General features: G+C 38.2%; 1 protein-coding gene across 2 annotated transcripts in view; it reads right to left on the reverse strand.

Moving 5' to 3' along the window:
* Positions 1 to 12,263, reverse strand: part of bckdhb (branched chain keto acid dehydrogenase E1 subunit beta) — a 98,691-nt gene that overhangs the window by 63,701 nt on the left and 22,727 nt on the right. For both annotated transcript variants that reach the window (XM_079624929.1, XM_079624928.1), the window contains exons 4-6: positions 5,071 to 5,204; positions 3,327 to 3,482; positions 687 to 795 (exon numbers count right to left, since the gene is read on the reverse strand). In XM_079624929.1, the coding sequence (XP_079481055.1) occupies positions 687 to 795; positions 3,327 to 3,482; positions 5,071 to 5,204 (399 nt within the window). The remainder of the gene's footprint in view (positions 1 to 686; positions 796 to 3,326; positions 3,483 to 5,070; positions 5,205 to 12,263) is intronic.

Below are 12,263 nucleotides of genomic sequence, written 5' to 3' on the forward strand. Positions count from 1 at the left end.
AGGGTACAGCCATTTGGGTGTCCGAATCCATTGTGGACGTTATTAAATGCAATCTCACATTCAATTCCACAACTGGGAACTGTGTTCTAGAAATACATGTGATATTGATATGAGGGTAGGCAGGTGTAGATTCAGAGGCATAAGGTACTGCAAGTATTACATACAACAATAATAAAACAATGCATTGACATTCACTTTTGATACTCAAGTACTTTTAAAAACGAGTACTTCTGTACTTTTACTTAAGTAAAAATCGGTCTTTACAACTTTTACTTGTAGCGGAGTAATATTTGACCAGTAGTATCTGTACTTTCACTCAAGTAAGGAAGTGGTGTACTTAGTACCAGTTTGTAGAGGTGGACATCAACAAAAAAATGCTTATGCATTGCTTTCTGCCAGGACTTTTACAGGCTTTTCCCAAATCACAGAAGTTTTACTTATTTAAGATTTACTTATTCAAATCAACCAGTTCTTTATTTATCCTTGCATGTCAAACAAGCAGGGACAGTCCAAAAAGTGTGTGGCACTTCATTCACGATAGAGTGGAGTCATGAGGTTAGACCAACAGTTATGAGGTTTAGTTACAAGCTGTTTTTAATACTTTTCAATGGTTAAAAATTGGGACATAAAGATGTAAAAGGTGACCAACAGTGATGATGTATGGAAAAAAAAAAACCTCCTCTCACCTGCTGCTCTGTACAGGATTTTAGGCTCAAAGAAGATGCATGGGTTTTGATCATCAATGCAGGACAGAAGAAGACCCTTGGCCTGAACCGGACCTCTCGGCACAACAATCTAACAGAGAGAGAAAGAAGGGGAAAAAAAAATGTGTTTTATTAAAGAAAAAAAAAAAAGTTAAACAGGTCATTGGTACATTTATAAGGACACACACTGATCAAAAGGCATTGCTGCGTCTCAAAACTGGGTTCATTTTAAAGATGCCTCTAGATTTAAAAAAAGTGACTTGCTATCAAAAACCAGGAAAAAGCATTCCTGCAGAAACACGGATTTTCAAACTGACCTAACCGAATAGACCATTACAGAAGAAGACTTCATAAGATTTGGTGCATAAAGATTTGTGTTATGATGAGAATCAAACTGAGGAGTGAAGAGCAGCGGTGAGGTTACATCAGCTCTGACACTCTGTGTGTCGGCTCATTAAGTGTCCCGTCTGTGGTCATGTGACTGATCCAGATGATGCAGGTGCAGGTCCCTTCATAGTGAGTCAAGCATCGATCTGCTTTGAATGTGATTCATACTGCAATTTCCTGAGTGTTTTGATGCAGCGTGAGATGAGTAAAGAGCGTTTTCTGTACAATCTATCACAGACTGGTGAGTTTATTATTATATTCCCCTTTTGTGAACAAAATCCTTCATGGCCTACGACAATCTCGGTGTTGATGCACTTGGAAACCAAAACAATTGTTTGAAACGTTGTACATGTCAGGTCAAATCACACAAATCACACAGTCTCGTGCTTCAGCTTAAAGCCCATACAGACCAGTGTTACTTTAGTATTATTATAGACTATTTTTAATAAGCTTTTATTTTTATATTTTCATTTTCAATTGAAAGTTTAGTAAGTAGTTTTTTTTATTTTTTATTATATATATATATATATATCTCAGTGATGCGCGGGTTGATCCAAAATGAGCGGGTGCCTGCGGTTACGAGTCATCCAAAAATATTTTTAATGATATTCGGGTCGTGGTCGGTCGGGTCGTTTGAAATAAAAATGCCAATTAAACCTTTGTAATTTATATAGTATGCTACTACTAGACACAATTTTCTATGAAATACATAGGTCTACACTTTATCGTCTGAATAACTGGCGCGAGGATGACGCACGAGCAGTCTGCAGATGAAAGTGGGAAATCCTTATTTACCTTTTGAATGTTGAGCGCATTATTAACTTTTGAATAAATGCTGACGCGGGACAAAATGCCCGATTTCCCAACGCGTTGAACTAAGCAATGCCATTGTGCCATTTTAATAAGGCTACTTTTAAACGCATATAGCTCAGTAATGTCAGTTTTATGTATTTGCTGAGAGGGGCGGGGGGGATTTTTGTTGGGAAAGTCAGGGGAGAGACGCACACTTCGATTAGACTGGATAAACACATGCAGCATCTTAATTGTTAAGAAAATGAAACAAAATAAATGAATAAATCAAGCCTGTATTACAAAACACTAGGCTATATCATACAGCATTCAGAAAAATGCGCACCCCTAGTTCCTCCGTCTATGGCCCATGATGCGATGAGCATTTACTATAGCTACTTTAAAAAAACGCGGGTCAGGAAGCGGGTCGGGTACAATATTTTCTTGCTTTTTTTTTTAGGTCCGAGTTGCGGGCGGGTTAGTTGAAAACGTCGGTCGGGTGCGGGTTGTTTATACATTGACCCGCGCATCTCTCACACACACACACACACACACACACATATATATACAATATATATATATATATATATATATATATATATATTATACACACATATACACACAGGTGTAACTCGAAAAATTCGAATATAGTTGAAAAGTTAATTTCAGTAATTCAACTTAAAAGGTGAAACTAATATATTATATGGAGTCATTACATGCAAAGGGAGATATTACAAGCCTTTATTTGTTATAATTTTGATGAATATGGCTCCAAATTCAAAATTAGAATATTGTGAAAAGGTTTTCATAAGCTGTAAGCCATAATCATCAAAATTATAACAAATAAAGGCTTGAAATATCTCACTTTGCATGTAATGAGTCTATATAATATATTAGTTTCACCTTTTAAGTTGAATTACTGAAATAAATGAACTTTTGCACGATATTCGAATTTGAGTTTCACCTGTAAATATACATATATATATATATATTTTTTTTATACATTCGCTTAAACATATTTCAGTTAATTATCAAGGCAATTTCCAATTGTACATTTTTCATCTAATATTTATTTTAACAGTAATAGTTGTAGTTAAAGGCACGGTTGGTAAGTTTCGCCACTAGAGGTCGCTTATTCAAAACAATAAAAGGCGTAGTTTGAAGATGCTGTGAATGAGCGTGGGAAATAATATAATGATTTGTTTTCTGTCGATAAAGGTACATCGACAGATGCTTGCTGACGGCCGTCTATAGGCTTGGTGTGTCACGGCCCTAACAGAACCCATTAACTGACTGAATACAAGATTTTCAAAGCATATTAAGACAACTTTGGTGAAAAACGGTCATGAAAATAGCACCAAGAGTCAAATAATGCGAAACATCTCAATGGCCATAAAAACAGGCTTAATTTTCTGTTATGAAAATATAATTTCTTGTGCGATTCACCTTGATTCCAGGACAGTGTGCGAAGAAGGCCTCTGGACTCTGGGAGTGATAGAGCGAGCCGTGACCCACGCAGCCCCACGGGGATCTGATGGTCAGCTTCCCACAGTCAAACATGTTCCCAGAACGGTACCGGTACTTAGCCGCTTCATTCACGATCTTCAACAGCAGAAGAAGACACAGAAAAAGGGCTTTACATTTACAACTCACATCTGTGTGCAAGAAAAGACCCATCCAAAGCTCCGCTCATAAAACGCTTTAGTTTAAAAGGCGATATTTCCTGCCATAGTCACCAAAGCATTTTAAAATAAACAGCGTGGAGCCAGGAAATTCTCTTACAATGCTCGACAACAAATGCCTGGAAGGAACCATGTAAATGAGGGTTTTACCGACTCTAAAGGTGGCATAATGATATGATAATGAAGAGAATAATGATATGATAATGAAGAGAATAAAGCATGTGAAAGAGCTCCCAGAAATATCAGATATTGTCCAGACTCAAATCCTTTGCTCGCTGGACGGTCAGATTTAGGATGTTAAGAGACTCTACGTGGTGTGAAGCGTTCCTGTAAAATATTCCCCCATTATTGCATCTGGTATTCGGTTGCCTTGACAATGAAGGGAAAACTCATCCATCTTCAGTGAGGCGAGGACACGCGGAAAACATCGGCGACAGACAGACAGACAGACAGACAGACAGACAGACAGACAGACAGACAGACAGACAGACGCTTCCTCCTACAGATCAGCCGGCCAGCGTCTCACAAACACCCCAAAACTGCATCCTGACTAACCTGAGAGCGCTCATGCGGTCCACAAACAGAGAGCATTGCATCCTGATATGAAAACATTAAAGGGGTCCCATTATGCTTTTTCACTTTTACTACTTTAGTAAGTGTGTAATGTTGCTGTGTGAGCATAAAAAAGATTTAACGTTTGAAAATTAAGAAATTAAAGTTGTAAAGTTGAGATTAAAGTTTAAAAAAAAAAAAAATTCTTGAATCTTATTTTACAGTAAAATTTTAGTAGAAAAATGGTGTTGTTAATGTAGTAATTTTATATATTATCTAGTAATTATTATTATAATACACTCACTGCCCACTTTATTAGGTACACCTGTTTGTTAATAAAAATATCTAATCAGATAATCACATGACAGCAATGCATGTAATGCAACTCATTTAGGCATGTAGACATGGTCAAGATGTTCAAACTGAGCATCAGAACGAGGAAGAAAGGTGATTTAAGTGACTTTGAACATGTCATGGTTGTTGGTGCCGGCCGGGCTGGTCTGAGTATTTCAGAAACTGCTGATCTACTGGGATTTTCATGCTCAACCATCTCTAGACGTCTAGTTTACGTCAGAATTTGGCGTAAACAACATAGATCCATCATGGCTATAATCAACGGTTCAGGCTGCTGGTGGTGTAAATGGGGTACAGGATATTTTCTTGGCACAAGTTTGGCCCTTAGTACCAGTTTAGTACCAATTAAGCATCGTTTAAATGCCACAGCACACCCGAGTACTGAGTACCGACAAATCTGCAGCAAGTGTGTGATGCGATCATGACAATATGGACCAAAGTCTCGGAGGAATGATTCCAGCACATTGTTGAACACATTAAGTGAACCTTTTGGGTGAACTAACCCTTTATCTAACATAAAAAAAATTATCTCCTTAAGTACATTTATAAAGAAATATCCATGATGGTGTTTATAAAGAAAAGACCCTTGTAAACAAGCTCACCTGATCGAATGCTGGGTAAATGTAGTCTGCAAACTGAATCTCTGCAATAGCAGTGGCTCCGGCGACGGCTGCACCGATCCCGAACCCCACAATGCCTTGCTCACACAGCGGGGTGTTAAATACACGGTCCTTACCTGTGAGGAAAAGCGGTAAATGTCAACATACTCAGGACTTATACAAGGCAAAATTATTATGTTTTTTTTATTGACATCTTCAAAACCGGCGACAAGATGCCAGCTACAAGCATTTTGTCTACACTAGATGCGAAAATGGGCCATGATGCAACTAGGAAATTACAAATCACAGCCAAACGCTGCAGATGAAAAGTGAAAACTCAAAAGACATGCCTTGTTTTCTCATGATTCAGCAGACAGTTTGCTTTTAAGTGATATTTTTATGTTTTTTACATTAGTAGTACAGGGCAGGACTGAAATAATTAAAGCACCAACCTCAAAACATAAAATCTGCTGAAAATATATATTTTTTCACAATTGAATTCTATTGCAAAACGAACCCGGCTGTGTTTTTGTGTTTCCCTGATTTTGTCCTGTTTTTCGCCTCCCCTTTGATGCAACAGAACCACATGAAATGGACTGTATATTTATAGTGGAAAGTTATTTTCATTCAAACCAAAGCACATGAGCGTGTCCTCCTCTGAACCCCCGCTAAAACATGAATCTACTGAAGACGTAATACTTCTGTGAAATCACACATGAAACCATTTTTATACAGAATAACAGCGGTTAAAGGATTGTTCTGGGTTTAATTCAAGTTAAGCTCTATGGCCCGCATCGGTCACATGCTGCTGATTACCACACTAAACCAGTGACTTCGATGGTTCCATGAAGAGCCTTTAAAGAGGACCTCTTATGCTTTTTTTTTTACATTTTCAACTTTCTATATTGTGTAATGTTGCTGTTTGAGCATGAATAAAGTTACAAAGCACAAAGTCCCTCCAGCGGGAGTTCTTCTCTATATCAGTGTCAGTGTTTCTGAACTCCCTGAAACGCCTCCATTGTAGCCTTGACTTTCTTCTGAGAACAAGCACGTCAAAATATTCCTCATTTAAATAATTAATGTGCAAAATAAAGGGGCGGGGCCTGGTTGAGTTGGTTAGTAGTGTGTTAAAACTGACGGTTATGTAAGGGGCGGGGCATCTCCCAAACAAGCTCGAAGTGGTTGACCAATCACAACACACTGATCCGGTTGACCAATCACAACACACTAATTCAGCCGACCAATCAGAGCACACTGATCCGGTTGACCAATCAGAGCACACTGATCCGGTTGACCAATCAGAGCACATTGTGCTTTAAGGAGGAGGAGCTTCATAAGAAAGAACTAAACAGAGCGTTACTGACAGACTGCGAAGAGAGGTGCTGCAAAAATGTGAAGAATAATGTGTGGGAGGGGGGGGGGGGATTCTTGAACGTTCAAGCATGAAACTGTTCTTGTAGACCCAAAGCACAAATTGGTGTGTATGCATACTTAGTGAATGAGACCCATTGTTTTGGTTGTGCTTCAGCGCTGCGTGACTGTGGTTGAATATGGTTCTCCTACTGCTCATAAAACATTCACTGCTTGGCTTAAGAGATACAACCAGTCAAGCTGACTAGCTGAAGACGTTACTGTAGATTTAGCCATTAATAGACAGTACTTCCTTGAAAATAAATGACAGCACAGCGCTACAACAATGAACTCCGTTAGAGAGCTACATATGGCAATTTATACATTAAATAAATACCTTTCTCAGCGTCACTTACATTTTTTTTTAAAATCCCTCAGTTCTCACCATCTCCGAAAAGCCAAGCCAAGCCAATGTTGATTCTTGTTTTATTACGAGCTCTGCTGCGCTCTCTTTTCTCCAGCAGACTCTGTTCGCCGTTTGTTTAAAGCAGGTGATTCCTTGGAGGTTTGAGATTTAGCGGCTCATTTCTTTTATTTACGGATATGATGAGAGTGTGACGCAAGTACACAATTTCCCACGAAAACCATCCCGCTAGATTTAAAATACAAGCACTTATAATAGGCTTACCATAGTGAATTAGGGTAAGACAAAAACACATTTTGGAAGGATTGATGATGTCTTGACTTAAAGTTAAATAGTGTACCCTTAAAGGGTCATGAAACCCCCCCTCTTTCAGCTCAAGTCTAGCTCACAATATTTTTGAAAAATGTAACTTAAATGGGCGTGGATGGCTGTGAGAAGGGAGCGGAGTGGGTGTGGTATGGCACGGCAGGGATGACCATAGATATCATATAATAAAGGCTAGATGTCTCGCCCGCGCTGCTGGCCAATGGAGGTCGACGTCCGCACACAGCGGCCATCTTGCCACAGGGGGCTCGCTCACTCGTAACATTGTGTTTTAATGGTGCATGTACTTTTTAAATAACCATAACTTGCTCAATTTTCTACCGATTTTCAAACGGTTTGGTTTGTTATAAACGTCAGAAATGTAGTTATGACACTGCATACTTATCAATAATTATAATATTATATATTTCAACATGTTCAAGCATCCAGAATTATAGCCACGTTAATAACGTTTGTAAGAAACCAAACCGTTTGTAAATCCGTCAAGATTTCAGCGAGATAAGAGGATTTGTGTTCGTGCTGATCACTCACCTTACAGAAAGCTTCCCTGTGACAAGATGGCCGCCAGGTGATACCGTTCGAGACTCCACCTTAAGACATCTAGCCTTTATTATGTATATCTATGGGGATAACTGTCATTGGCCAGTGGCCCATGCATATCGATTGTCATTAAAAATCTGTGGTAAAATGTGAGTAAAAAATGCTTGATTTTTTTTTTATAGCTGGCAAAGTTAAAGTCTAATGAAATACACGGACACCTTATTTCTGTCCTTATTATTACTGAACGCCCTGTAATCGAATTCTATCGAATAAAACATTAAATGTACCTGTATACTTATAATGTCAGTTGTTTATATACACACTATAAATGCATATATTTGAAAATAATACATTTTCAGTTTTAAAAAAAAGTACACAGTACACTCAGGACTTCTCTCCTCCTGAATCCCCGGGGCTAAACAGAGACATAATGGATGGCGGTGCAGGTCCTCTGCCCTGTCTATTTGAACCATTAGCCACTGCCGTGACTGTGGAGGAAAACATGGACGAACCGGAGGCCGCGCGGATGGGAGACGTGTCAGAATGGTAGGCAACTAAAAAGAGAAGAACAAAAACCCTTCTGCAGGCAAAAGTCCGATCTGAAATTAGTGAAACGTTTGTATTCATAAACGTCTAATTTTGCAACAGATGTGTCCGTGGTTGATGGCCAACCAACCGCCCGGAGCCAGAGTCCTGGCAGCACCGCGGGGAAACATATGCAACGCACTTGAACTATTGCACCACGAATACAAACACTTGCGTCCCATGATTGCCTCACTCATCTACTGCGCAATATCACAGTTTGACTGTGTTGACAATTGACAATATCACACTGTCATTGGAAAGATCCATGTGGTGTCATGAATAATTAAGAGACAGTGTCTTCTCATAGGATATGAAAGCTCAGTCTCATTAATAATTATGAGATACCGATGAGTCATCAACGCACGTATGTGCACTGTCACGTCACACGATGAAGCTTTTAAACCCGGAAGACGAAAATAGCAGATAAAAACTCAAATTTAACCATTTTGCCCTACTATTAAATCTAACAGATACTAACATTGTCTTCAATGGTGTTCAACACACATACCTCTGTTATAATCTCAGAAAATTGGGTTTAGGGTTTCATGACCCTTCAACAAAAAAACAAGGTGCACATTTCTGCTTTTAAAGTCTCCAGAATGTCTTGCCCTATAAACCTTTTTGCTTGTTTTTCAAAACTGAGAAACAAGTCAAAATTATTTTGTCTGGTCACATGGGCAGATCATATTGTATTAAAGGGGCGGTTGAGTATGATTTCACTTTTCTAACTTTAGTTAGTGTGTAATGTTGCTGTTTGAACATAATCAACATCTGCAAAGTTACAACGCTCAAAGTTCAAAGCAAAGGGAGATATTTTCTTTGAAAAATCATTTTTTAAGGACTAAAAGAAACGGCTGGTAGGGACTACACGACATTCCTCCAGGGTTAGTGACATCACCAACCCAAAAATCTACATAAACCCCGCCCCCGGAACAATTTACAGATTATCATGACAGAATATGCAAATCAATGACTAGAAGATAACTACACATCAGCAACATAAATTCACCAACTAGTCTTTCAGAAATGTCCTGTTGCTTCTACATGTTGTCACTTCTTCTTGAGTCTCTCCATCATTGTCTGACTCCGGTTTGAACATAAAAGGCTAAAAGTTTTTTAAATGTTCAGTGCGTGTGTGTGAGGTAAAAGGACAGAAGCTGTTGAAGCTCCGCCCCCTGTGCCGGGAGCAGCAGCCTATTTGCATTTAAAGGGACAGACACAAAACTAGGCGTTTTTGCTCACCCTCAAAAAGTGACAACTTTAACATGCTATATAAAAATATCTGTGTGGTATTTTGAGCTGAAACTTCACACACACACTCTGGGGACATCAGAGATTTATTTTACATCTTGTGAAAGGGGCATTATACCACCCCTTTAATTTAAACCTGGAACAATTCTTTAAGAAATGATGCAAAAGAAGACGAGTTCGCAGGTTATTTCAGAGTTTCAGTTTACTGTAAGATATCGGTCGCCGTCCTTGAAATGAACCGTCTTTGTTGAATCAGGTATTTTGAGTAAGGTATGCATTCAACAGGCTAGTGATGGGCATTTCAGAGATAATACAGTATTTACCAGCCGCAGTCTGTAATCCACTTCACAGAAAGCAATTTAAAGCAGATTGCAGACAGAAGGAGCGGACGGCCGTGGCACTGCATTACGCCCGTGTGTGCGTCACTCCGCGCATTGACCTGTGCACGGTTTACCGGCACCGCACCGGGAAGAGGGCACAGACTCTCTCAAATGACTGGCATGAAAACCCTGTTCCCGTCTAACGAGTCAGAATGGAAAATAATGATCCCTCTCAAAGGTCAACACCTCTGACGTCAATAACACACAAAAGGCATCCACGCGGCAGGAGACATATTGGAGTCGTGGATCTGTGTTTATTTCAAAACATCACAGAGTGCCGCTATATATAGAGCTTCTGTCCAAAACGAGTGGCAAACAGCAGATGTGTTTTTTTAATCATTACCATAATGTCTGTTTTCCTCTTCCTTAACTGAATATGCCACTCTCTGCAGCTGCATAATTTAACTATTTATGGCTTATGAAACCTGTGGAGGGTGTTCTGTTCAATCTACTGCATTTACTCTTGCACAATTAATGAAGCGGAACAAATTGAAGAGAGACTTCAAATGCACAAACATTACATTAATTCATCCCCTCGTGATGATGTTCTACTGAAAGTGATTTTAAATTTGGCTCAAAGGAGCTTGAACAGAGGAATCCTTACATGAATATCCAGAGGAAAGCACAATAATCAATGTCAAGTGCATAAATCGCACCACATTATGAAACAAGCCAGTTACAACAAAGACAAGCTGAGTCAATGATTATTTTCTCTATTAAAGGGGTGGTAAAATACTAAATAAATCTCTGATGTCCCGTGTGTGTGTGTGTGTGTGTGTGTGTGTGTGTGTGTGTGTGTGTGTGTGTGTGTGTGTGTGTGTGTGTGTGTGAAGTTTTAGCACAAAATACCCCACAGATATTTTTATATAGCATATTAAAGTTGACACTTTTTAAGGGTGAACAAAAACGCACCGTTTTGTGCCTGTCCCTTTAAATGCAAATGAGCTGCTGCAGAGGGCGGGGCTTCAAGAGCTTGTGTGTGTGTGTGTGTGTGTGTGTGTGTGTGTAGCTGCGATTACCTCACGCAGACACACAAATGACAGAAACTGTTCTGCCTTTAATGTTAAAAACGGAGTCAGACAAAGATGGAGAGACTCAAGAAGAAGTGACAACATGTAGAAGCAACAGGACATCTCTGAATGGTTAGTTGATGAATTTATGTTGCTGATGTGGAGTTAACTATCTTCAATTAGCATATTCTGTCATGACTCACAAATGTGCTCGACTACAACAACTCTTCCTCTTCTCAACATGGACTGTATGTTCCGGGGGCGGGGTTTATGTAAATTTTAGGGTTGGTGATGTCACTAACCCGGCAGGAATGTCGTGTAGTTCCTACCAGCCGTTTGTTGTAGTCCTTTTCTTTAAAAGCAAATATCTTCCTTTGAACTTTGAGTGTTGTAACTTTGCAGATGTTGTTTATTCTCAAACAGCAACATTACACACTAACTAAAGTTAGAAAAGTGAAATCATACTCAACCCCTTTAAACAAGTCAGATGGGTTTTTTTTTTATTAAAGGAGCATGTAGTAAGAATTATCATGTATTAATAACTTGTTTATTTAATTCATATCGTCTGTAGTCTCAAACACTTTATAATCAAACTAACAATATTTTTTATAATTTACAGTCTTTTTAAGATGACCAATTATTTGTTAAGATTTTTTTTTAATGTGTTTAAGTCTCTCTTATACTGACCAAAGCTGCATTTATGGGATCAAAAACAGTTAACACAGTAATATTGTGAAATATCACTACAATTTAAAACAACTGTTTTCTATGTGAATATATTTAAAAATGTAATTTATTCCTGTGATCAAAGCTGAATTTTCAGCATCATTACTCCAGTCTTCAGTGTCACATGATCCTTCAGAAATCATTATAATATGAGGATTTGCTGCAAAAGAAACATTTCTGATTATCGATGTTGAAAACAATGTGAGCTCTGCTTTATATTTTCATAGAATTCTTTTATTTCTGGATTTGTTGATGAATAGAAAGTTAATGTTTTGTTTTGCATGATGTTAATATTTTGAATTAGATTTTATTTTTATATCAATATTTTTTTTTTTTAAATATGTCTATATAGATATAGTTTTTGTTATTTTATTAAACAAAACTAAAAAGTTGTCTATATATTATTTTAATGTTCATTTTATTTCATGCAAATCAATATTTTTGTTATGGTTTTAGTATTATTTGGTAATATTTGATTATTCCCCCAAAAATAAAGACATTTTGATATCAAATTGAAAAAAAAAAAAAGTTTCAAAATTTCAAAACATTCCGCATTTATATTTCCAAATTGATAACTGACACCCCTCACACACACTTGCTTACTCT

This window comes from Phoxinus phoxinus (genome assembly GCF_949152265.1).
Source record: "Phoxinus phoxinus genome assembly, chromosome: 10".
NCBI lineage: Eukaryota > Metazoa > Chordata > Actinopteri > Cypriniformes > Leuciscidae > Phoxinus > Phoxinus phoxinus.